The sequence below is a fragment of the Vicugna pacos genome, chromosome 11 (assembly GCF_048564905.1).
Source record: "Vicugna pacos chromosome 11, VicPac4, whole genome shotgun sequence".
Taxonomy (NCBI): Eukaryota; Metazoa; Chordata; class Mammalia; order Artiodactyla; family Camelidae; genus Vicugna; species Vicugna pacos.
In genome coordinates this window covers 80,490,620-80,512,455 of record NC_132997.1, presented here as the reverse complement: position 1 = coordinate 80,512,455, position 21,836 = coordinate 80,490,620, and the positions used below count along the sequence as shown (strand labels likewise).

The 21,836-nt window shown below is 43.2% G+C and overlaps 1 protein-coding gene across 1 annotated transcript in view; it reads right to left on the bottom strand.

Annotated features, from left to right (window-relative positions):
* Positions 1-21,836, bottom strand: part of SORCS3 (sortilin related VPS10 domain containing receptor 3) — a 560,208-nt gene that overhangs the window by 85,011 nt on the left and 453,361 nt on the right. The window contains exons 9-12 of the mRNA XM_006216335.4: positions 16,285-16,464; positions 7,197-7,343; positions 5,495-5,597; positions 534-610 (exon numbers count right to left, since the gene is read on the bottom strand). Of these exons, the coding sequence (XP_006216397.1) occupies positions 534-610; positions 5,495-5,597; positions 7,197-7,343; positions 16,285-16,464 (507 nt within the window). The remainder of the gene's footprint in view (positions 1-533; positions 611-5,494; positions 5,598-7,196; positions 7,344-16,284; positions 16,465-21,836) is intronic.

Genomic DNA, 21,836 nt, shown 5'->3' with positions numbered 1-21,836 from the left:
AAAGTTTGTAAAATCGAATTAATTTTTCATATGGCCATGTATCTATTAAGCTGTCTCTTACTTAATTAAAGCTGGTCCTACACGATACTTCACCCACCACAGACTTCCACAAGACTTTCTGGTCTTAGTATTCTACCCTCTTCCTCTTGTAGATAAAGAAACAGATCCAGAAAGGTCAAGAGACCTACTTGCCAAGATCCCATGGCACGCTGATGACAAACACTGTTTTATTGGTGGTGTCCCCCCACCACACCAGCGTGGTACACAGCCCCTGATGACTGCCCCGTACACATTGCTGAATGACAGAATGAACAAATTGGGAAAACTCCAGTTCTTCTTATTCCCTGCCCAGCTCATCCCATTTTACCCCATTGCCCATCTAATATGCCAGCTACATGGACCAAATAGAATAGCTGCTTCAATTTCTTTTTGCACCCAAAAAGTCATAATGAGCCTGAGAATCTAGAGGAAAGAGAGATGTTGGCAGAACTTGCCCTAAATGCCTCTTCCCTGTCCCCAAATCCCACAGTTACCTGTCTCCATGTGTTGCCCCCATCAGAAGAGATGAACACACTGATATCAGTATAGGAGAGCTCTGGACCAATATTGCCTGAAACAGAGCAGATCATTGGAAATTGTCAGGCAGTTTATAGATGACATGTGCTTGGGGTTGGAGGAGGAAAGATTTTCTAAGTTGTGTTTAGAGCAGATGTGTACAATCTCTCTCTTGGTGTCGTATCAAAAACCCAGCTGGAAGATAATCCAATATGGGAAAAATGAATACATAAGTAATATGACAGGGATGTGTCTTTAAGTGGTAAGACTCAAAAACCAAATATTGATTAGCTTGGATCTCTGGAACTCTTCATTCTGTATACCAATAATCTCTTCAACATTGATCTTGACATTGGCAGAGAGTGGAAGAGCAGACATGTATGGAGAAACTGGCCTAGGAATACCTTCCTCTTCATGTATAATAGTAGCCTAAGAAAAACTGAGTGTGTATGTGTGTGCGTGTGGGTGTGGGTGTGGGTGTGTTTCCAACTTAAACTTCTCAACATGTTTCTTGAGTGCCAGGAAATTAAGTAATCCAATAGTATAAACTATGAAACAAAATTATGGAGTTCCCAGAAGAAGAGGACAATACTCAGCAGACCCTGGCCATCCAATATGGCAGGAGAAGTCACCTGGTTTATGCCTAGACTGACCACACTTACTGCTCTACCTCTTCACACCCTCTGTTTTTCTCCTCCCTTCTTTTTCTTCCTCCTGCACTTCATCACCTTGTGGGTTATGTTTATTTTTTAAAGAAAAAAACTGCTTAAGACTTTCCATTCTATCTACATTGCCCAAGTTTCCCCGCACAACCTCACAGCCCAGAACGGTGCCCCCAAACTTAGAAGTTAGTTGCTCAACAAATAATTGTGGAATAAATGAATGAGTAAACAAAATGATTGAACCATGCTCTGATATTGATGTGCATTCGGGGAGGTCTTGAGAACCAGGAAGGTACCTTAAACATGTAATAATTTATCATTGAGGCTGATATTTTTTCTTTAAAAATAGCAGGGAAGGGAATGTTAGCTCCCACACATCTGTAGCCTACGTAAGAGCACAATAAAAATGCAATAATGAAAATGTTAATTGAGCTCCTGACATTTAATGCTTCAACATGAGGAATTAAAGCCAGGCTACAGCTTGTCAAGCTCCCATCAGCATCAGGGAACATACAGCTAGCCAACTTGTTTTGACACCCAGGCTTCCAAAAATAAGCCTGGGGCTCGGGGCTCAGGCAATAGGTACAAGCGGAGTAAGGAGAGGCATGGCGAGCCGCTGTGAGCAGCCATGCCTGGATTTGGAATTCGGTTCTTCAGATCCAGGTTTTGGAAGACACAGATGAAGAAAGAAAAGCGGGGCAGGGCAGAGAGTGTCAACTCAAGTCATGTAACGATGGCTGCCTGGAGCACTGTGCTAGGAGGATTCTGAAACCACTGTGCTAAGAAGGATTCTGAAGCCATATTTGGTTTCAACAGAATGGAGTTTGGTGATCGATGAGTCATGTCTACCACGGATGGTAGAGGAAGGAGACAGGAGTACAGTCCCCTAGAGCTAGCATCTGCCATCCCTGTGATGGCCTCCTAGGATCTGCCTCATCACCTCTTACCCTCTTTAGGAGCTAGTTCTGCCCACATCTTAAGCCTCTCTTTCAAAGCTCGACTAGACTGATTTTGGAGGCATGATGGTAGTGAGAATCCAAGGTTCACAGTGAAGGCTGTTTTGGACACAGCTACTGTGAGTTGAAAGTCTCCCTGAAAGAATTGCTGCTGATCACAGGGACCAGAAAGTCAGTTCCCAGATGAAAGGACAGATGTGTCCAGGATGATCTGATCTCTGAACATGTTCAGTCCCTAAGTGGATCTGTGGGAAACCTCTAATAGGAAGAGTCTGGGTTATCGTGTCAGAGAAGGAAGGTTTGAATAACGCACCTCACTGGCTAACGTGGAACTGGAGGGGGGCTTCCCAAGGTATCCCTGGCCAGGTTGGAGGAAGAGGTAGCTGTTCCCACTGAAGTGGTGTGAAAGGAGGGAGAAGGGAGGAGAGGGATGGAGAACAGGGAGCTCCTCTCAGAACAGCTTAGCTGGTAAATCAGAGCATTGGGGCAGCTTTAAACAATATGCTTTTGGCCCCATTTCCTCCTACAGCTACCTTCCTTCTCTGCTCCTTAGTTAGAAAGAAGAAGAAGAAGGAGAAGAGAGAGAGAATTTTAACATCCTCTGGGTCTAGAGACGCCTTTCTCACCAGCACTGATGCCCACTCAGGGAGGTTAAGGGTGAAATATAGAAGGAAGCAGACGGTGTGCAAGCCAGTGCAGGGAGGAAAGGCACCTCCGTGAAGGGGACAACTCCAGGGGATGGGCATTTCAGAGTTTGTAGGAAGCGTTGTGGCGGGGAGCCTGGGGTAGGTGCAGAGCTGGCCTGTGAAGGGGCTCAGGACGAGGTCTGGCTGAATGGCTACTGGACAGATTAGACTCAGAGCCTGAGGGAGTGTGAGCATGGACATGACACCTGTTCCCTCCTGCCCTCCGTCTCGTCATCTGTAAGTGGAGGAGAAGAGTAATTGCCTTTTCTACACCCTCCAGCCACTGTGCCATCAAGGCAAGGAAAGTGCTTTGCACAACTTAAGGCCCTGGGAGGATGTGAGGTCTCTCGACAACCAGCTTGAGACCACAGTGGTAGGGGTATTTTGAACCCTAGCGGTTTTGCTTGCTAAAGGCAGCTCCCCAACTCTCCAGACTGGAATTCCATCTGCTTTCTGAGATGGTCTCAACAAGAGATATAGACGAATCCCTGGCTAGCCTTTCATCCACGCAGCTTCCCTGAGATCTCATCTCAATGAGAGATGGGAGGAGGTGGTGAGGAGTGTGAGTGGGGAGGACAGAGGCCAGGGTCACTGATGCCTGAAGGCAGGTGAAACACATGGATATGGAAGGGGGTCCTCTAGAGACAGGCTCCATATAAGCCATTGATGGCATCCTTGGCTAGCTTCATCATTATCCTCTGTCTAGCAAACCATTTCCCAGGCAGAGATGGCAAGCAGGGTTAGGAGGTGCTAAACCAGGAAGCATGTGCCAGGATCTAGTCCTGGATTTCCATCAGGATCTTGTCACCTGTGTTCTGTCCCTCACAATGCAATGCTCCATGCAAGTTCCAAGAGTTACAAAGGGGAGAGTAAGAGGAATTAGCACATTCTCATACGTACTGACAAATGTTTCAAAAACAAATCTTTAAGGTCTACATGTTTGCTAGTTTGCAAAGACTTAACCGAGTCATTTAGAGGCACGTGATGGTCACAGATAATAACGACTCCACTAATCCCAGCTGACTATGCTCAGAGCAAACGAAGCTCAGCGGTTAAAGAACTAAGCCAAATCCATAAGGCCAGGAAGCATTAGAGCCCAGCCTGGAATGCGGGACCACGGGGTTCCCGAGTGTGTCCCTTCATTCAGCATAGGCCCAGCGTATGCATATTATTTATGGATTCTGTTGGAGGAGAGGTGCCACCCACATTCTTCTGGTGCAAGAAGCACTGTTCTAAATTTCTGTAATATTAATGATGATTATAGGTAACACACACTGAGCATTCACTAGGTCCTAGGCCCCCTTCTGAGCACTTTAAATCCACTGCTTCACTTACTACTCCAACTCCAACATGTCAGTACCATCAGTCCTACTTTGTCAATTAAATCACTGACGTTCAGAGTAGTTAAGCCACTCAGAACAACGCCTGGCTACATCGTCAGCATTTAACTCATGTTAACTTTTATTATCGATGCCTGTTTTCCAGTGTTCCCTACACTCCAGTCGGGGGAGTCCCGCAGGCCTTGGGGGCAGGGAGGCAGAGAGTGGAGCAGCCCCAGAGCTCGGTGGTCAGACCCACACGGATTATGGAGTGTGGGGATCACTCCCCAAGACAGGAGAACAGCAACAGAGCCTGCCCTCATCTCCTGCAGTCCTGGGCTCCCCGACCTCAGTGGCGTTAAATATGGCAATTCCGGCGGGGTCGAGAAGGGCTGCCTGAAAGGTTCAGAAGCTATGCTTGCCGTCAATCTGATTAGAGTGGGTGGTGCCTGGTGACACTGAAAAGTCCTCGCAGCTGGAGGCGTGGAAAAGGAAGCCGTACCTAGGAGGGCGGTCACTCCGGGGGCCAGGGCTTCAGGCTGATGAGAGAAAGCAGGCTATACCCTCTCAGAAAGTCTCTGTGATTTTACCTGCTTTCATTAGGAAAAAGCTGCCTCATATCAGAGCTCCAGCTTCTAAGAGGAGAGCCCAGCCTTGCTTTACGACACCGCTGTGTTCCTGAAAAGGTGTATGTAAATCAAATGTGTGCTGATCAGAGGACTTTCCCCTGGAGACTCCCATTTTCATCTCAGAGTTACTTTATCTTCATTTCTCATTGATGTTCGGTGGACAGTGGTTCCAACAAGGCAAACGGGAGCTTTTCTGCCCTTACCCCCAGGCTCCCAGCCAAGTGGTTCATCATGTGTAAACAAACCTTTACATGCACCAGAGACCTCCTGATTAAAAACAGCTCTGGGGTAAAACGCTTTGTAAAGGAGCCTCTGTGTAAAGAGAAAACTACCCCAACTTTGACTTGGTGAGCTACGAAGTTCATGTACCGTGTTTTCTTCAAGTGAGAATTCCCCAGTAGAAACCACCTTTCTGATCAGTCAGTGCACTTGGAAAGGGACTCTGGCCTCTCGCGAAGCACAGCGGACGGCCCTGTGACTTTGTGGGATGATGCAATTACCAGCAGTTACAAGCATCTGGACCTCTTTTCCTGGGTTATTAGATTGGCCTTGGAGCTCTGCAGACCCCACCTGTTTTCTGGGAAAAGTGTCTATAGCTTTTATCCGATGCTCAAATGATTCCAAAGTGGTCAGGATGTACCCCCGAAGCCCTCAGTGAGAAAGAAGCCCGGGGAACGTCCTCCTTACCTGTAGCCACCACCAGCCCGGGAGCCGTCTCCTTGCTGGAGATTCTTCCTGAAGAATATGGATTTTCGGAGATTTGCAAGTGCAGGTGTAGGGAGCAGAAGGGCTAAAGTGGAGAAGAAAGTAACTTCATTCCAGGAAACTCCTGACACGCACCCTCACCCCACCAGAGACAGGGCTCCCTGGTGCTCAGCTTCCAGGAACAGCCCAGATTGGATGTAAGCCGCTCACTTAGTTTTGGAGAGGAGTCATCTCTCCCTGAACAGCCGAAGTGCTCACATCAGAAGCTGCCCTGAGGACCGTTCCCAGGCCCGCTCCTGTCCCCGCTCCCATGACGATCGCAGGCGTCCCCACCCCTCCACTCAACCCCACCCATCAGAGTCCAGTTCGTGCTCAGCCTTATGAAGCCTCCCTGACCACTCCTGCTCCCAGGATGACCCTGACCTTCTCCCAGGCCTGACCTTGACCATCGCACCCTGCGTCTTGGAGCTCTGAGGAGCCACCGGGAGCAGTAAAAAGGGGACGCTAAGTGAGACAGTCCCCAGACCCTTTACGCTCTTCTTCAACCAGATAGTCTCAGTTTCTGTGCTATGTGTTTGGTTCCTGTTTAGAATCTTACTTTGAATTGTACATAAAATGTCTGGAGCCATTATCTAAAACTCATAGAAGTTTGGATTCTTTATTTACCTATTATCCCTATTTGAGTTTCTTTAAAAGGATTAGGGATTTATAGGGTTGCAGCCTATATAATAAATAAAAATAAGAAAATTGTAAAATTGGGGAAAGGAGAAAATTAGGTTAATAAAATAAGATGAAACCATGGGTTAGGTTTGGGGAGAAAAAAACAAAGTTCTTGCTGTGACCGGTTCCTGGAGGTAGGCAAGCGTCTGTCTCCTACCTTCCTTGTACCAAAGTCAAAATCTGGGAGCTGGACTGTAAACTACAAAAGGAGACAGGCCCTGTTTGTCTTATTTACCACTGTACCCCCGGTTTTTAAAATAACATCTAGAATATGATAAGTGATTAATAAACCTTTTCAGTAAGTGGCAAAAGGCAACTTTTTTTGTGTGAAGGAGAAACATAACCATTTCTGAGACCTTAGAAAAGTTTCTCGCATAGGTCCCTTTAAGAGGGCACTGAGGGCTGTGAATTTCACTGTCGATCATCAGCCTCAAGTTGCAGCCCCCGAGGACAGAGATAGTGGCTTCCACATCATATCCTCCATGATGTCTACCCCCATATTCCCCATAACTGGAATCCCGGGAATGCTGAGAGATTAACTACTGTCCCATGTGGACTCACCAGTCTGACACTTCTTGGGCTTTCAAGGCAACTTTAGCTCACCTTGACCACCATCAAGCCCTTATCAAACTGTACCACACCAGCATCGGCTAATAGGTATTTACCACTACGGAGCTCTGTCTGGGACCTTGGGCACAGGCTCTTTCTCTTCTGTTTCTTTATCTTACTAGGAGTTGGACCATATAGGGTACTCTCCGTAAAAGCTTGTGGAGTTCACCTGAACTTCCCATCCAAGTGATCTGGCAGTCTGAGTCCACAGAATGATGCCCTGGGAATTATAGGAAATCCCTGTCCAGCACCAGCCAGGTTCCTAAGACCTCCCTGATGGATAAAAGCCCCTGATGGAGCATCCCCAGGTAACCAGCCTGCCCCGTGTGGTCTCACATGAGACTGGGGGACTGACCAGCAGGCAGTGTATAGGGTTTCCTCTCAGGTCCACATCTGGAGCTTGCAGTAGGCGCCAATCCCTGCCCTTGTTGTAAGTGATGTATGTCTTCACCTGGTCATCCACCTTCTTGTTTGCCAGGAATATCCCTTTGATACCTGCTACCTAGGAAAAAGGGCGAGAGATGGAGAACCATGTTGGGCCAAAATGTCTATGGTTTTGGAGAAGCCCCAGAATTTTTCACAGCGGGTTGGGGATACAATAGAGGAGAAGAGGAGGGATATATGTCATGTGCCATGTGGTTTCTGAGAGATGTTTCAGTTCATCTCTGCTCCCTCCACCCCCTACCCAGATGTCCCACCCCCTCTTCCTCGACTGCTTTTCCCCACGCTACAGGTCTCTGCACTTTGTTCAGAGGACCTTATCCTTAATTATCAACATTCCCTCTGGGGTGCGAGTGGTTGATAATGACTGAAGGAGTTCCTCCTTCTAAAGAATCTAGACTTTTGCTCAGAAGGGGCTGGTAGACAGCTCTTCAAGGCATCCAGGTATACTCCTTAATGGTGGAAGTTCAGGCGTCCTGATTGGTAGAGGTAGATATTTCCGGGCAGAGGACCCAGCTTGGTGGCTCGGCCCCTATCTCTGGCTGTGCCACTAGCTCACTGTATGACTTTGGATAATTCCCATACCATCTTTGGGTCTCAGTCAATGGTCATTTTGAAAGAAGAGGAATAAGCCCTTCCCTTTCTTTATTTCCTCAGTCAGCTGGCAAAGGACAGAACAAAAGATGCAGACCGTCTTTGCCAGAGTTCCCGATATACTGGGATTTGCCTACTCTTGGTATTCTGAAGGGAGAGGAGCATCACCACAAAATAAGAAGTCAGGGAGTCAGGAGATTTAAAATGCAGGAGTGTGCTAGAGTATGCACAGATTTGACTCAAACGTTTATTTCTTCAATGTCTACCTGGGCAATAAGAAGAGAGATTTGGGATGCCAACACTCTATGTGAAAGAAAGATTCCCTTAACTTCTTGTTCAAGCTCCAGCATGTTCCAAAGAAAAGGTAATTCATAGTGCTTAAATATAGAGAAACAAGAAGTTTAATGGCAGGTTTTCTGGATAATACCCAGATATCTTGAAACTTTAACTGTATGTAGCCCCGTTCTTTGAGGATCATGTGTAGCTGAGATCTAACTGCAGTTCTGAGGGAACGCCAGTGGGAGCAAAGGGAAAGAATTTCACAGAAGTGAGCTTTTTGTTTGTTTGTTTGTTTTTTAATGACGTAGTTTAGCTGATGAAATAAGAATTTTTTTTTTTAAAGTAACCTGGCTGGCCTTGAAAGAGAAAAGAGAATGCCAACCCACATAAAACAAACAAATAGCAGCAGCAACAACAACAAATGGACAAAGAGTGTCAGGAGGAGAACCCCGTTATCTGGGAAGGACACCATCAGGGGCATTTGACAAAAGGCCAGTCACGGAGTTGATTAGATTTCTAACTTGAACAGAGGGTGGGTAAGGACAGATGCCAAGGCGGGGGCTGTGCCAGAGCTCTGCACTTCCCTGGAGTGCCCCCCCTGCCCTAGCTTCCCAGGAGCGCCCCCCCTGCCCTAGCTGCTGGGAGGCACCCCCTCTTGCCCTCGCTTCCCCAGGGCACCCCCTCTGCCCTCGCCGCTGGGAGGCATGGCCACTTCAGGAAGGTCGCTCGTGCTAGACCAGCGGCTACGGGGCCCTCAGGTCACCTCGGTCTTTCCAGCCGACTGCAAAGATGTTTCTCTGAAACCTGATGACCACCTATTCCTCCCAGAGAATGGAATCTGTACCCCTTAGAGCCTTCTGCCTCACGGGGGGCTTCTGGTATTCTCTTCAGACACAGAGCTGGTGTTTTTATGATGGACCGCCAGACAATGCTTCCATAGAACTCCCCGCACTGAGCCAGCTGGCTCTCCTCCAACACGTAGCCAGGGCCTGGCTATCCCCTTTCTAGCAAACACTCAGGTCAGACTCAGACTCCTGAGTCTGCTCCTGTAGGACTTCTGTCACCCACCCCCTGCCTCCTAGCTCAATGCATTCCAGCAGGAATTACTAGCCACTCAGCTGCCCTTTGTGCTTTTCTGGATGAGCATGCTCGGCAAATATATCAGTATTACACTGCCACATTCCCAACATTCCCACCAAGAACTCCACTACTCAGATGGGCATTTCCTGTGTGCCTCATCAAGTCTGAGAGCAAAATCAGGGGGATGGGAACAGAAGGGCTGTAGGAAGGAGAGATGCTGAGGGTGACCATCTGCATCTCTGAAGATATTTCTCTTATAATTACATACACTGCCAAAGCAATCTGCCTCCCGTCTGACAAAAACAAACAAAAAAGAACAGTTTCCATTTGTGTTTGGATTGTTCGAAGCCCTTAACATTATTGCTGAATTGTTTCTTGGCTCCATCTCTTGTATAAATGGACTGTAAGTTTGGAGGGCACTTTGCTTCCTATACCCTAGGCCAATAGCTTTCAGATTTTTTGATTGCAACCCAAGTATGAAATCCATTTATGTTGTCGAAGCCTAGTAGACTCACGCCCACATATGCATGCCTGTGTACACAGGTAGCTACATGCACATTTCCAACACAAGATTTCCATGAGACACTACTTATCCCCACTACGTGCAATAGAAAGGAGTTGTTGGAGAATGAGAAACACATTTCCGTTCTTCTCCATCCAAGGAGGTACTTGGGATCTGATAAACTTAAATGTGTTTCCTCCCACTGTGGTTTGAAATCAGAAGTGTGGTTGCTGTCGACTCCAAGAGTTCAAGGAGAAAGGTACCAGCTTGTGGTGGTCCCCAGAGAAGAGGGTGAGACAAGACATCAGGCCTGCATGGCCCACTTTCCCTCTGGGAATCAATCTGGGGTACAAAGGGACAATGACAGCAGTCCCTTGGCAAAGCACTGAGTCCAGGTGGCATGGTCATCTGTCGCTCACCTCCCTGGGCCCTCAGGTAAGGAAGACAGGGCTCTGCTGAGAAAAGCAATTACCATGGTCTCCCTTGGGCTGTCCCTAGAGTTGGATCTGTAGTGAGGAATGGACGAAGGTCAGTTTCGGAAAATGTCCCTGTGGAGTCTCTAAGCAGCTGCCCATCTGGCCAAAGAAGGGTAATGTAAGGTCATGATAAAGCAGAGGGTGGAAGGCAGGAAACAGAGACAGGGAACACAAAGAAACATCGATAAGATGCACAAAGAGGCCAGAACACTAAGGATGGCTCAGAAAGTTGTATTTTGTCCATCCAAGTACAGTGAAGTCAACGTGATTAGTCACTAGGAAATTTAAACTCAACTACCGAGGAAGCACTAGGCCCCTAAAAGGATGTCTAAACACATGCACACACACGAAACTGATAATACCAAGTACTGATGAAGATGTGAAGCAATTAGAACTTGCATACATCTCTGGTGGGGATACAAAATGATACTGCCACTTGAGAATCAGTTTGGTGGCTTTTTATAAACGTACATTTACATTCGGCCAAGCAATTCTGCTCCTAGGGATTTACCCATGAGAAAGATCACATGAATGTTTATAGAAATTTCCTTCATACTCATACAAAACTGGAAACAACTGGGAGGACCTTCAATCGGTGAATAAATAAACAAATGAAGACACACCCAGGCAATGCAGTACTACCCAGCAACAGAAAGAAGAAACATCTATTAATGGTCAACAACACGGGTGAGTCTCAAATGCATTATTCTAAGTGAAAGATGCTAGACTCAAAAGACTGCCAACTGTATAATTCCAGTCCTATGAAATCTAGAAGGGAGAGAGAGAAATCAGATTGATTTGCTAGTGACTCTGGGTGGGAGGAGGGTGACTACAAAAGGGCCAGAGAGGGAATGTTTTGAGACAATATCCTACATGGTCAATGACCTTGACGATGGCGGTGGATGCACATACCCCTGCCAAAGCTCATAGAACCAAAAAGGGTACACCAGAAAGGGCAAATGTCACTAGACATATATTATACCTCAGTTTTAAAAAATGAACGTGAAAAAATTTTATAGTAGAAAGAGCCTGGACTTCTGGTCAGAAAGACATGGGTTGGTTCCAACACTGATCCACTGTTGACTAGCTGTGTGATCTTAGCCAAGTTACCAAATTCTCTGCATCTCTCAAAGGCACATCAGGGAATGATATCTACCACAAGGAGATATTGTAATAGATAAATAAGAAAGAGTTTATAAATCGTTAAGGATTATGCAGTCCAATATTATAGCCGTAAGTCACATATGGCTACTGAGAACTTGAAATGGGGCCAAAAGGACTAAGAAACTGACTTCTCTTTCAAGTGAAGTATAGTTGATTTACAATGTTGTGTTAGTTTCTGGTGTACAGCATAGTGATTGTGTTTTATATATGCACATTATTTTTCACATTTGTTTTCATTATAGGTTATTACAAGCTATTGAATACAGTTCTCTGTGCTATACAGTATAACGTTCTTTACCAGAAATAGACTTTTAATTTTATTTAATTTTAACCAATGTAAGCTTAAATTTAAAACCTGATACCTAGTCCAGTTATTGTATGTTTAGAATAACCTGGGTATGTGAATCCACTTTTTCTATTGTAAATTTTATGAAATATAAATGCTGATCAAGTATTTCTGGTGAAAATTCAGTACACGAATTGAGATGCTTGGGAAGTGTAAAATATACCCAGGAGATTGTAGACTTAGTATGACAAAAATATAAGATATCTCATTAGTAATTTTTTTCATATTAAGCATATACTGAAATGATTGCTTTTGGATATTTTGGTTAAGTAAAATATATCATTACAATTAATTTCAGCTGTTTCTCTTTATTGTTTTTTAACTGTGGGTAGTACAAAACTTAAAAGTGCATGTGCAGTTGTATTATGTATTTATTCAACAATGCCAGTCTAAGACATTACCTGATAGATATGCTGTTGTTATTTTTATACAGAGTTACAAGTCAATGCTTAATCCAGGAAAGCACTGAAGAAAATGTAGCAGCTGAGAGTATATTTCTATAGTGTAACTGAGAGTGTTGGAAAGAGTATTAGTCACTTGATTTATCAGTGGAGAACAACTAAGAAGAATTGTAGTTTATAGTTAGAGATGTGAAAAAAAACCCACATATAATTGTGAACACACATAATGAACTGCATTATGAACACCACCAGCCTTGTTTTGATGGAATGGGCTCTAACACGTTAAAGAAAAGATTAATATTTGGCTTTCAAGAATTATTTTCTTCCTGGTTATGGAATTACAGTCATGACAATATTGCACTCTGAGGCAGGGACTAAAGAGAGCATGAGATTGTCTACAGCAGGAAACTGTGCCAACGGACCAAGGCATGAACAATACTTTGCCTTAGATTTTAGGGAGTTTGATGGGCTTGATCGCCATGGGTCTCTTAGTGCCAAGACCTGCAAAGTGAATTCTCAGGGAAATTCTCACTTTCTTTGCCCCCTTTCCAATATCAAGAAAAGGCTCGAGAGGTCCACGTGGAAGGTGGAGTGATAGACCAGTAGCTTTAAGTGGCCACAGTCAGCCTGAGCCACCTCACATCTGTGTTACCTAAAGGCATCTCTGACATTTCAGACAAAAGAAAATAGGTGTAATATCCTGTCACATTATTATGTAAAGCTACAAATTACCTTGGCATGGGGACTACCTCCTACATTTAATTATCATTTGCTAGATGTAAGGGAAAAACACAGAGAAATACTAGCCCAGAGAATAAATGCCCAACCCTCAAGCTCTTTACTAGTACCTTTATAAACTGTATCCCCAGTATCCTCCAAGATCATTCAACATTCCAGGAAAATGGACCTCTAATCATCAGCTTCTGGCTCTTTTCCCACGTGGGACTTTACCAGCCATGTCTTTCTCGCGAGCTCCAGAAATTCATCATTTAAATCTACTCATCGCAAGTCTCCCCAAATTCATCAAGTGAGAATTAACTTTCCTCTTTCCTGACCCTATAACCTGCAGGCGTCGTACCTCCAATACAAGTTAGACTGTGAACAACTAAGAAGAGTCACTTATATCTTTCCAGTAGATCATGAATCTCATGCACCAGCCTATCAAACAAAATACACTCCATGAAAGTATGTTAATTTAGCTGAATTGAACGTAAAAGCTCACTGATTTTTTTTTCCCCAGCTGTATTACTCAAGGGCATTCAGAGTCCAGATGAAATTATAGTCTCTTTGCTAACTGGCCATATGGTACACAATCTTAGTTTCTGTGAGAATCTCCAGTGAAGAAGGTTAAAGTCTAATGACCCCGGGGACCAATTAAATTGAGCTTTATCACCAAATCACAGAATGTATATTCAGGTGCAAAACAGCATCGCCCTCTAAAAACCTTCAATATGGTCATGGTCTAGATAGTGTCAGGACACAATTTATTCCCTTGGTATTAAATGCCTTGTAGAATCTGAGCCTCAATTACTTATCCAGCACTCATTCTTGTCCCTGACAACCACTTATTCTATGCAATTAGACTAGCTGGCTAGCTCACGGTCTTACAAATCTACACCATGTATCCAATTCTTGGCTTATGCCATTCTTGACATTTGGAATGCCTTCCACTTGTCCACTTCCTCCTCCCCAAGGCAAAAGTACAGATAATCAGATTGGTAACATTGAGAAAAAGAACTGGGTACGTACAGTGCATCCTTAACTCAACTATTTTGAGGATCTGCCTGCAAAGATCACATCCTCTGTACTCAGTGCCGTGGTGTTACAGAAACAGGCTTCCATGTGAGAACTTTTGATTTACTATTTCTGCCTGTGACTGGATGGATGCATCCAATTCTGGGGAGCAGTATTAGCAAGACCACTTCCTCCTATGTGCTTTTAAAAGCAATAAAGCTGACATTTGATCTCCTTTTGTCTCACCCTTTGTTTCGGTCTCAATTGGATTCAATCTTGGGCGAGTAAAAGAGGAACTTGGTTTATTCACCTCCCTTCAAAGCCCAATAAACTAGATTGTAAGCTCCTTGAGGGTAAGAACCCTAATCTCTCCAGCTTTTCTCATGGGCTTGAACACAATGCAGGGGCACAATCAACCCTCATAAAAATGAACGGAGAACAAGCTTAGCAGAATTGGTTTTAAAGACGTTGCTTTGCCTGGTACAACTTGCTTCTCTGTAGATGCAATGACACCAAGCATTTTTTTCCCCCAACAAGACTGACTTTAGCACGATGAAAAAAAAATTACATGTATTTTGGCACATTCTTCATTTTGATTCATGCTCCACTTCAGATCAGAGTCTCACTGTTTTAAATGACCAAGGAGTTTCAGGCACCCTTTTTAAGGAAAAGAATAGCACAGTGGCAAACTCATCCACCACATCAACAGTCATAGAAACAGGAATTTCTCAACTGAAAGGTCATCTGCAGCAATGGCCGGCCCCTCCTATTGGGCTCAGACCACAGGAGCATGCATAATCCTCTTACCTCTGCAGGCTTACTTGTGCCAACAGGAATGGCCTCAGTCCTGGGAACATTTATCCAAACCTTCTCACAGATGTGATTTACTGCCCAGTAACAAAGGTATATTTCTGCCTCCTACTGTGATTAGAGGCATGAAAATGTAAGCTTCCCAAAGCCATTTAGACCCCTTAGTCATCTGTGCCCGTCTTTACAACTTTAGGAAGAAATCTGGGCCGTTTCCCAAGTTGGGATCTTGTTGCTAAGGGAATTATTTCAGCGCATGTCTACTATATCTGAGAAAACAGGGTATTTCTACTGATTTTGTTTTATGACCAATGACAGTCACTTCTCTCCTTCTTTTTAAGGTACTTCCATTCACTCCATGCCTTTGTGTAATCCTGCTTCTGCCTAATAAAGTAACTGGAATCGTATATGTTTCCATCACTCTTAGTAACTGAGCAGCCAACTTAGATACCAGGGCAGGGATGCTGGAACCTTGACAGGCACAGCTCAGAAGAGACCACGGGAAAGCAGAGCCCATGCACCGATCCCTCTGTTCTGAAAGCCACTCCCACTTCTCAAAGAGGAAAACTCACAAGGGAGTAGCTCACCCGAGCCATCTGAGGGTACCACCCACAACAGACAGCTTGTCCTGCAATAAATGAATGACCTCAGCCAGCACAGCCTGTGTGGATCTGACACAGTGAATGTTGGACAATGAGACACACCTTCTCTGCTCAACTCAATCCATCAGGTTGAAGTGGTCAGTTCAGTTCTTTTGCTGAGGTCAAGACTGACAAAGGTCACATACTGTTACTAGAGGTATAAACAAGCACTATATACTTAGGGGCACTGAAATAATTAGGGTTTTTAAAAAAATCTAGTTCCCAAATGGAATCACTTGTTAGACAAATTATTCTTTAACTGGTGGTCACATTAAAACAAAATTTCAATATAAGTGAAAACTCAATAAAGGTGATTATATTGAAAGAAAAAGAAAAAAAGAAAAACTCAGTGTAAGTCAAAGCCAGGTCTTCTCCATACACAGGTGTTGGCATCTGGCAGCATGTTAGGGAAACCCTCACTCCCACCCCTCTCCTTCCTATAAAGTTTGTTCATAAAACATGATTTTCCAAATGATTTGAGGCATAGAAATAGTACTATTCCCTCACCTAGACCTCCCAAAAAGAAGCATTTTAAGTACTCAAAAGACCACTGATGTCAAGTACCTTCACTCTGGCTTGTAATCATGCTCAAACATATAAGAACGTTGACTTTAGCTACCATTCATTGAAGGCTTATTGAGTCAATCACAGCACTAGACGCTTTACAAACATCTCTCACTCTCACAATAATTTCATCAGATATATATATATATATATATATATATATATATATATACACACACATACACACACTATATATATATATATATATATATATATATATACACACACACCCATTTTATAGGTGAGGGAATTGAGGCACAGAGAAGTTAAGTTCCTTGCCCAAAGTCACACAATGGCTAAGTGTACAGCTGGGATCTGAACTCAGACTATCTGACTCCAACACTTGTGTTAATACCATTCAAATGCATGAGAAAGAGAGGCAGATGCAGATGTGGGAAAATCCTGGCTACATACCTCATACAATTCGATGATGATGTTTCCCATCAGACCTCGGCTGCTCTTAATGTTCTCCATGGCCAGGGTGAAGTAGATCCCACGGGTGTCTGAGATGTAGAGGTTGTACGTGTCGTTCTGGTTCCACTCCTGGACTGCTGCAAACACTTGGTTCTCATTGGTACTAATGATGTGCATGTCCTGTAAGAAGATGGAAGGCTTGTAAAGCAGCAGATCTCCATATCTCCCTGCCCACTGGGACCCAGAGTAATTACCATGACTTATGAAATGGTTGAGGAAAAGCTTGAGTTATAGGCAGTGTTAAACAATTCCACGTCTAACCAAGGCTATAAATTATAAGCTTCATGATTTCTGTTCTTTGCTAAGTGACAGTGAGATGGGTGTAAGGGGCTTTGGTGAGTATCATTTTCCATGGCTTCGAGGGAATCCATCCATTTTCATTTTTTATTTTTATATCAGAAAAGTTGGTGTTAGTGCTAACAGAGACATACAGCCTTGCAAGAGGAAACTCACACATGCAAAAAAGACAGGGCCTACCCCTTCATTAGACCTTCATTTATGATTTCAAACTTTTTAGTGTAGTGATTTTAACACCTTTCTTTGGAATCTTCAGAGCCACAAGGATTGCAAGAAGGATGGCATGGAAGCATTGGCAATGGATGGGGTTCCAGGCTTCCAATCCTGTTTCAAATAGAGCAGCACCACTCAGATCTGTTTTATCCTGGAGTTCAGTGTAATATTTTAAGAATAAAAGGCAAGGGGGTTCTGCTGCTAATAAAATAGTATTTGAAAGCCACAGACCTAGAGGAAAGGATATCCAACCTGGAATTTTGTGTCCTGGGGCATAATATAAGCTTTTCTATAAGTCAGCTGTATGATATTGAATGTGTCAGTTTCCCTGAGCTTCCATTTTCTCACCAAAAGAGTGAAGAGTTTGGGCTACCAGTAAAAGTAGCTAACATTTGGAAAATACTCTAAGTCATCTAAATGCATTATTATAATTTTAAAAATCCAAATAATTCTATAATGGAGGTAGTATGATTAGTCCCATTTTACTGAGGAGTAAACTGAGGCATGCAGAGGTTTACCAACTTGCTTTGGACTACATAAACTAGTAAGTAGTTAAACCATGTTTTGAACCTCTGTAGTATAACTCTAATCTAATAGTTAGCTTCTAACTATGTGGATGTAGAACTTCAAGATCAGAAGTTGCAAATGAACCACCCATGAAATGAATATGAATCACAACTGTTTGGTTTGACCATAGCCTTTTATCAAAAATCTGAAAATGTAGTATTTTAGGTGGAGTCAGGACTTATTGTAGTCTTAGCCCTACATACCCAAAGGTTCCTGCGATCTGCCCTTCCATATTAATGTTAACATCCTGGTCCCTGAAGTCACTTTAGTTTCTAGTCCTGGACCAGATCATTTCTAAAATCAAATCTAACAGTTCACAATTCAAAACAATTTATAAAAGCTAGTTTGCATATGTGGCAAGGCACTGGACAGAGATTATCACAAACTCAAATCCTTACCTAGGGAACTTACACTTTCAGGAGGAAATGTTGACCTAGATAAACATTGGACAAAATAGGAGTAATTTTTAAAATGCATAACTATACGGCTCTATATGCCAAAGAGCAGTATCATCCCAGGAAATCAAAAAGAGAGGCAGCCTTGTCACTGTGGTGGGGAAAGCACTGGTAACAGGGACACAGACAATTGTAGTTGACAGTAGTAAATAACCAGAGTGGGTCTAGCCTTTACCTTATGTGACCAACCTTTCCCAGAAATGGTTTCAACAACAGCAACAAAAAGTGTGCTGCCATGTCTATGATGTCAGGACCATGGAGAGCTCCTCCAAGTTTTTTTGTTTTGTTTTAAATAAAGGAGCAAACACATTTGATTTCGACAGCTGAGAAAGTAATTACTGGATCTTCTTCCTGGAGATTCTCTGTCAGCTCCCTAGCCTTGGACTTTCTAAGTGACCTTGACTAAGACCTCACTCACTCATTTGTGCTTACACACCTTGTAGAATTACAGGTTCCTGCTGAGGTGCTTGAAAATGGAAATGAGGCTTCCTCTTAAAAACCATGTGATGAAATCCTGTTGTGTTGGTGTGGAATGAAAGCCCAAGAGCCCAGTAGGAGGGGAAATAGCAGCTGCAGGAAATACGGATTAAATTCACTTACCCTGTTAAAAATGCAATAGAAATGCCTGGCTTTTCCCAGATGTTTTGGTCATAAAAATGAATGAGCTAAGCTATTTTAGACTAAACTAATGTAAAAGAAATGGAAAAAAACAACTTAAACACTGGGGCATGGTCAGGATTAGAGGCAGCCAGATTTTCTGCGAGCGCTTCTTACTTTAGACCTGCACTGGGACTATGTTACCTGGTGAACAGGTACTCAGCTCTGGGGTGAGACACTACTCTCTAGTATACAGAGTTATAGGATGTCTGCTTGAGAAATCCATAATGTGCCAAAATCACTTAGCTGTTAAGTTAAATCACTAAGATTTGAGCCCAAGACTATCTGAATCAAGAAGTTAAACTCCATATAAGTGGGGGTATAATTCAGTGTGCATAAAGAAGACCTGGAGATCCTAGCAGCATGCAGACTCACGGGTCCCACTGTCTGAGATTCTGAGTCAGTATGTCTGATGTGGAGCTTTGGATTCTACCATATGAGCAAACCCTCTAGACGATTCTGGGGCACGCAATCTGGGGAATCACTTTTCACAAAACTCTGAACTATATGTCCTTTCTTAGAGGTCTTAGAGGTGAATCGAGGTCAACAAATAATCAAAATTTTAAATCTTCAAGAAAAAAGAAAAGCATTATTCGTTAAAATTGATCCAATAGGAATCTGAATGATAATAAAGCTTGTTGCTTTTGTCTTGCTACCTTCATCTAACTGCAAAGCATGTGTCATTTCCTTATTAAGATAATTATAAGTAACACTCCCCCTACGCCCTCCCAATTTAGTTATTAGGGAGAATGATAGTTACTTTCTGAAAACCTAAACCTCTGATTTCCTAGGTGAACAATGGTAAAAATGGTTCCCTGTTATTGAAACATTTTCTTGTAATCTGGGCCTGATGTAACTTCACTATTACAGAAACGCCTATGCTATTAAGCATTTGCCGTGTGCCAAACACCATGTAGAAATACGGAAAGGAACAAAATAGAGAACCTGACTTCAAGAAGATACTCACCTGGTGGTGGAGACATCACAAATTCATGTGGCCTTCTGTGAACTTGACTATGTGCAACAATAGACATACTGAAAATGGTGAAAGGACTCTAAAGGCTTATGGGTGAGAGAGAGGGTGGAGCATTCAAGGCAATGTATGGAACTTGAAATAACATGAAATCAGACTTCCTCTGAGGGGGGTGAGAATAAAGAGTGACCACATCACCAGGGGTTCTGTAGGGCACACCAAAGTTTTACCCAGAAGGAAGTACAATGCTGTCACAAGATTTTAAACAGGAGAAAGAGATGATTAGAGTTGGTTAATGTATAGATTTAGGTTGGAGAAGGTCAGGTTCATTACATGATAACACCCAATGTGGAAGCATTGCGAAGAACAGGGTGAGTAAGGCAATGCCAGAGGCAAGGAGAAGGCTTAAAAGGTCACTGCAACCATCTAGGTAGTAACACTCAAGGGTCTGAACCAAGGAAGTAGCTTCTCTATGAGAACCCTATGAAATGAACTGGTGAGATATTAAGGAGGTAGAATTTACAAGGGGTAAGAGAGAAGGCCTATTACCTCAGATATCTGAATTCCAAAATGTTTCGCTTTTTCTTTTTAGTACTCACTATGATCAAAATTAATGATAGCTTCTATAATTATTTATGTGATGCCTGTCTCTCTTGTTAGACTATAAGCTCCCAGAGCACAGAAACTACATCTCTCTTATTTATCACTCTATTTCTAGTACTTATTGGGGTATCCAGCATATGGTAGACATCCAACAAAATCTTATTGAGTAAATAAATGGAGTAAGTAAGCAAAGATGGCAGAAGGAGGAGACATAAGGACAAAAGGTAAAGACTCTGAGCTTGGTTGTTAAATGGGACCATTAAGGGAATGTACTTTCAATAGGCAGTTAAATATATAGTCCAGAGTTTAAAGGAGAGATATGAGCTGGGACTGGGGCTGTAAGAGTCATCAGCATGAAGAGAAGGGATGAAGTCACTCAGGAACCATGAAGAATCCAAGGAGAGCTTAGGAACATCAATATTTTAAGGATAGCAAGAAAGGGAATCCAGAAAGTAAAATAAAATTAAAAAAACACTGACAAAGGGACAAGTATCAAGTATGGATTTTTCCCCAACAGTGTCAAATGCTTCAGAGAGGTAAAATACATAAATACACAAATAAAGATGTAGAGATGTTTATTGGATTTGACAGGTAGATGGTCACTTGTAATAATGGTTAGAAGATTTTTAGTGGAATAGTGGAGAGATGGATGTGAGAGAGCTGAGGACAATTAGCAGTAGGTTAAAGTGTGACTATAAAGTGGGAGAAGAGGTTAGAATTACAGATAACTCTAAGAAGTGTGGCTGTGACACAGCAAAGAAGGATAAATTAGCATTTGGGGAAATGCAAAAGTTAAGGAAAATTTTCCTAAGGATTGAAGGAAAAGGTTAGTATCATTACCATCATCATTACAATACAGTTTCTAAAAATTATTTTCCGATCCTCTCTTTTATTATTCGGAATGGGAATAGCCATATTCTACTGTGAAAGACAAACCCAGGCTTAGGTAAGGGGAGACTTTATCTGAAAAGACTATTGCAGTCAGGAGAACAGGCTGACCATGATACCTGCAAGCAGCTCAGAGTGAAGACAGGCAAGAATTGCCTGTGTAGGGGGAAGTAAAGCAAGGCTAGAAGGAAGTGTGGGAAGCGGAGTGAGTGGTTAAACAGCAAATGGTTTTCCTTAGGGTCAGGTGATTTTCAGAAGAAGAAAAGCCAGACTGAAATGAGGTCAAGTCGAATTAGCAGGTGTTTTGTCCAGATTGGTTGGAGACCAACAGTTCAGCTCATCACTGATGAGACAAAGAACAGGAATCTGGTCTTATCAGAGGTAAACGCAGGGGACATGTGAACCTCATTAGGGCACATGCGGGAAGTGGGGGGTTCTCTGCGGTAAGTCACGTCCACGAACACAAAAGGGTGGGGGACATCTTAAACGATGCTGTTTTCCAGGAGCTCAGGGCTCAAGTAAAGTTCAACATATTCACTGCCAAACTGAGTTCCATATAGAAACAAACAAATAAGAAAATCTAATTTTTTCAACCCATAATGAAAAAGAATATGAAAATGAATATATGTATGTAGGTGTATGATTGAAACATTATGCTATATACCAGAAATTGACACACTGTGACTGACTATATTTCAATTTAAAAAAAAAAGAAGAAGAAACTCAGAATTTAAGAGACCAGAGGAGGGCTCTCAGACTCAGAGTGGTACAGTGAGGCAGGCAGCCCCGAGACCAAGGTCATACTGGGCTGTGACCCCACAGGGAACTTGCTGGGCAGG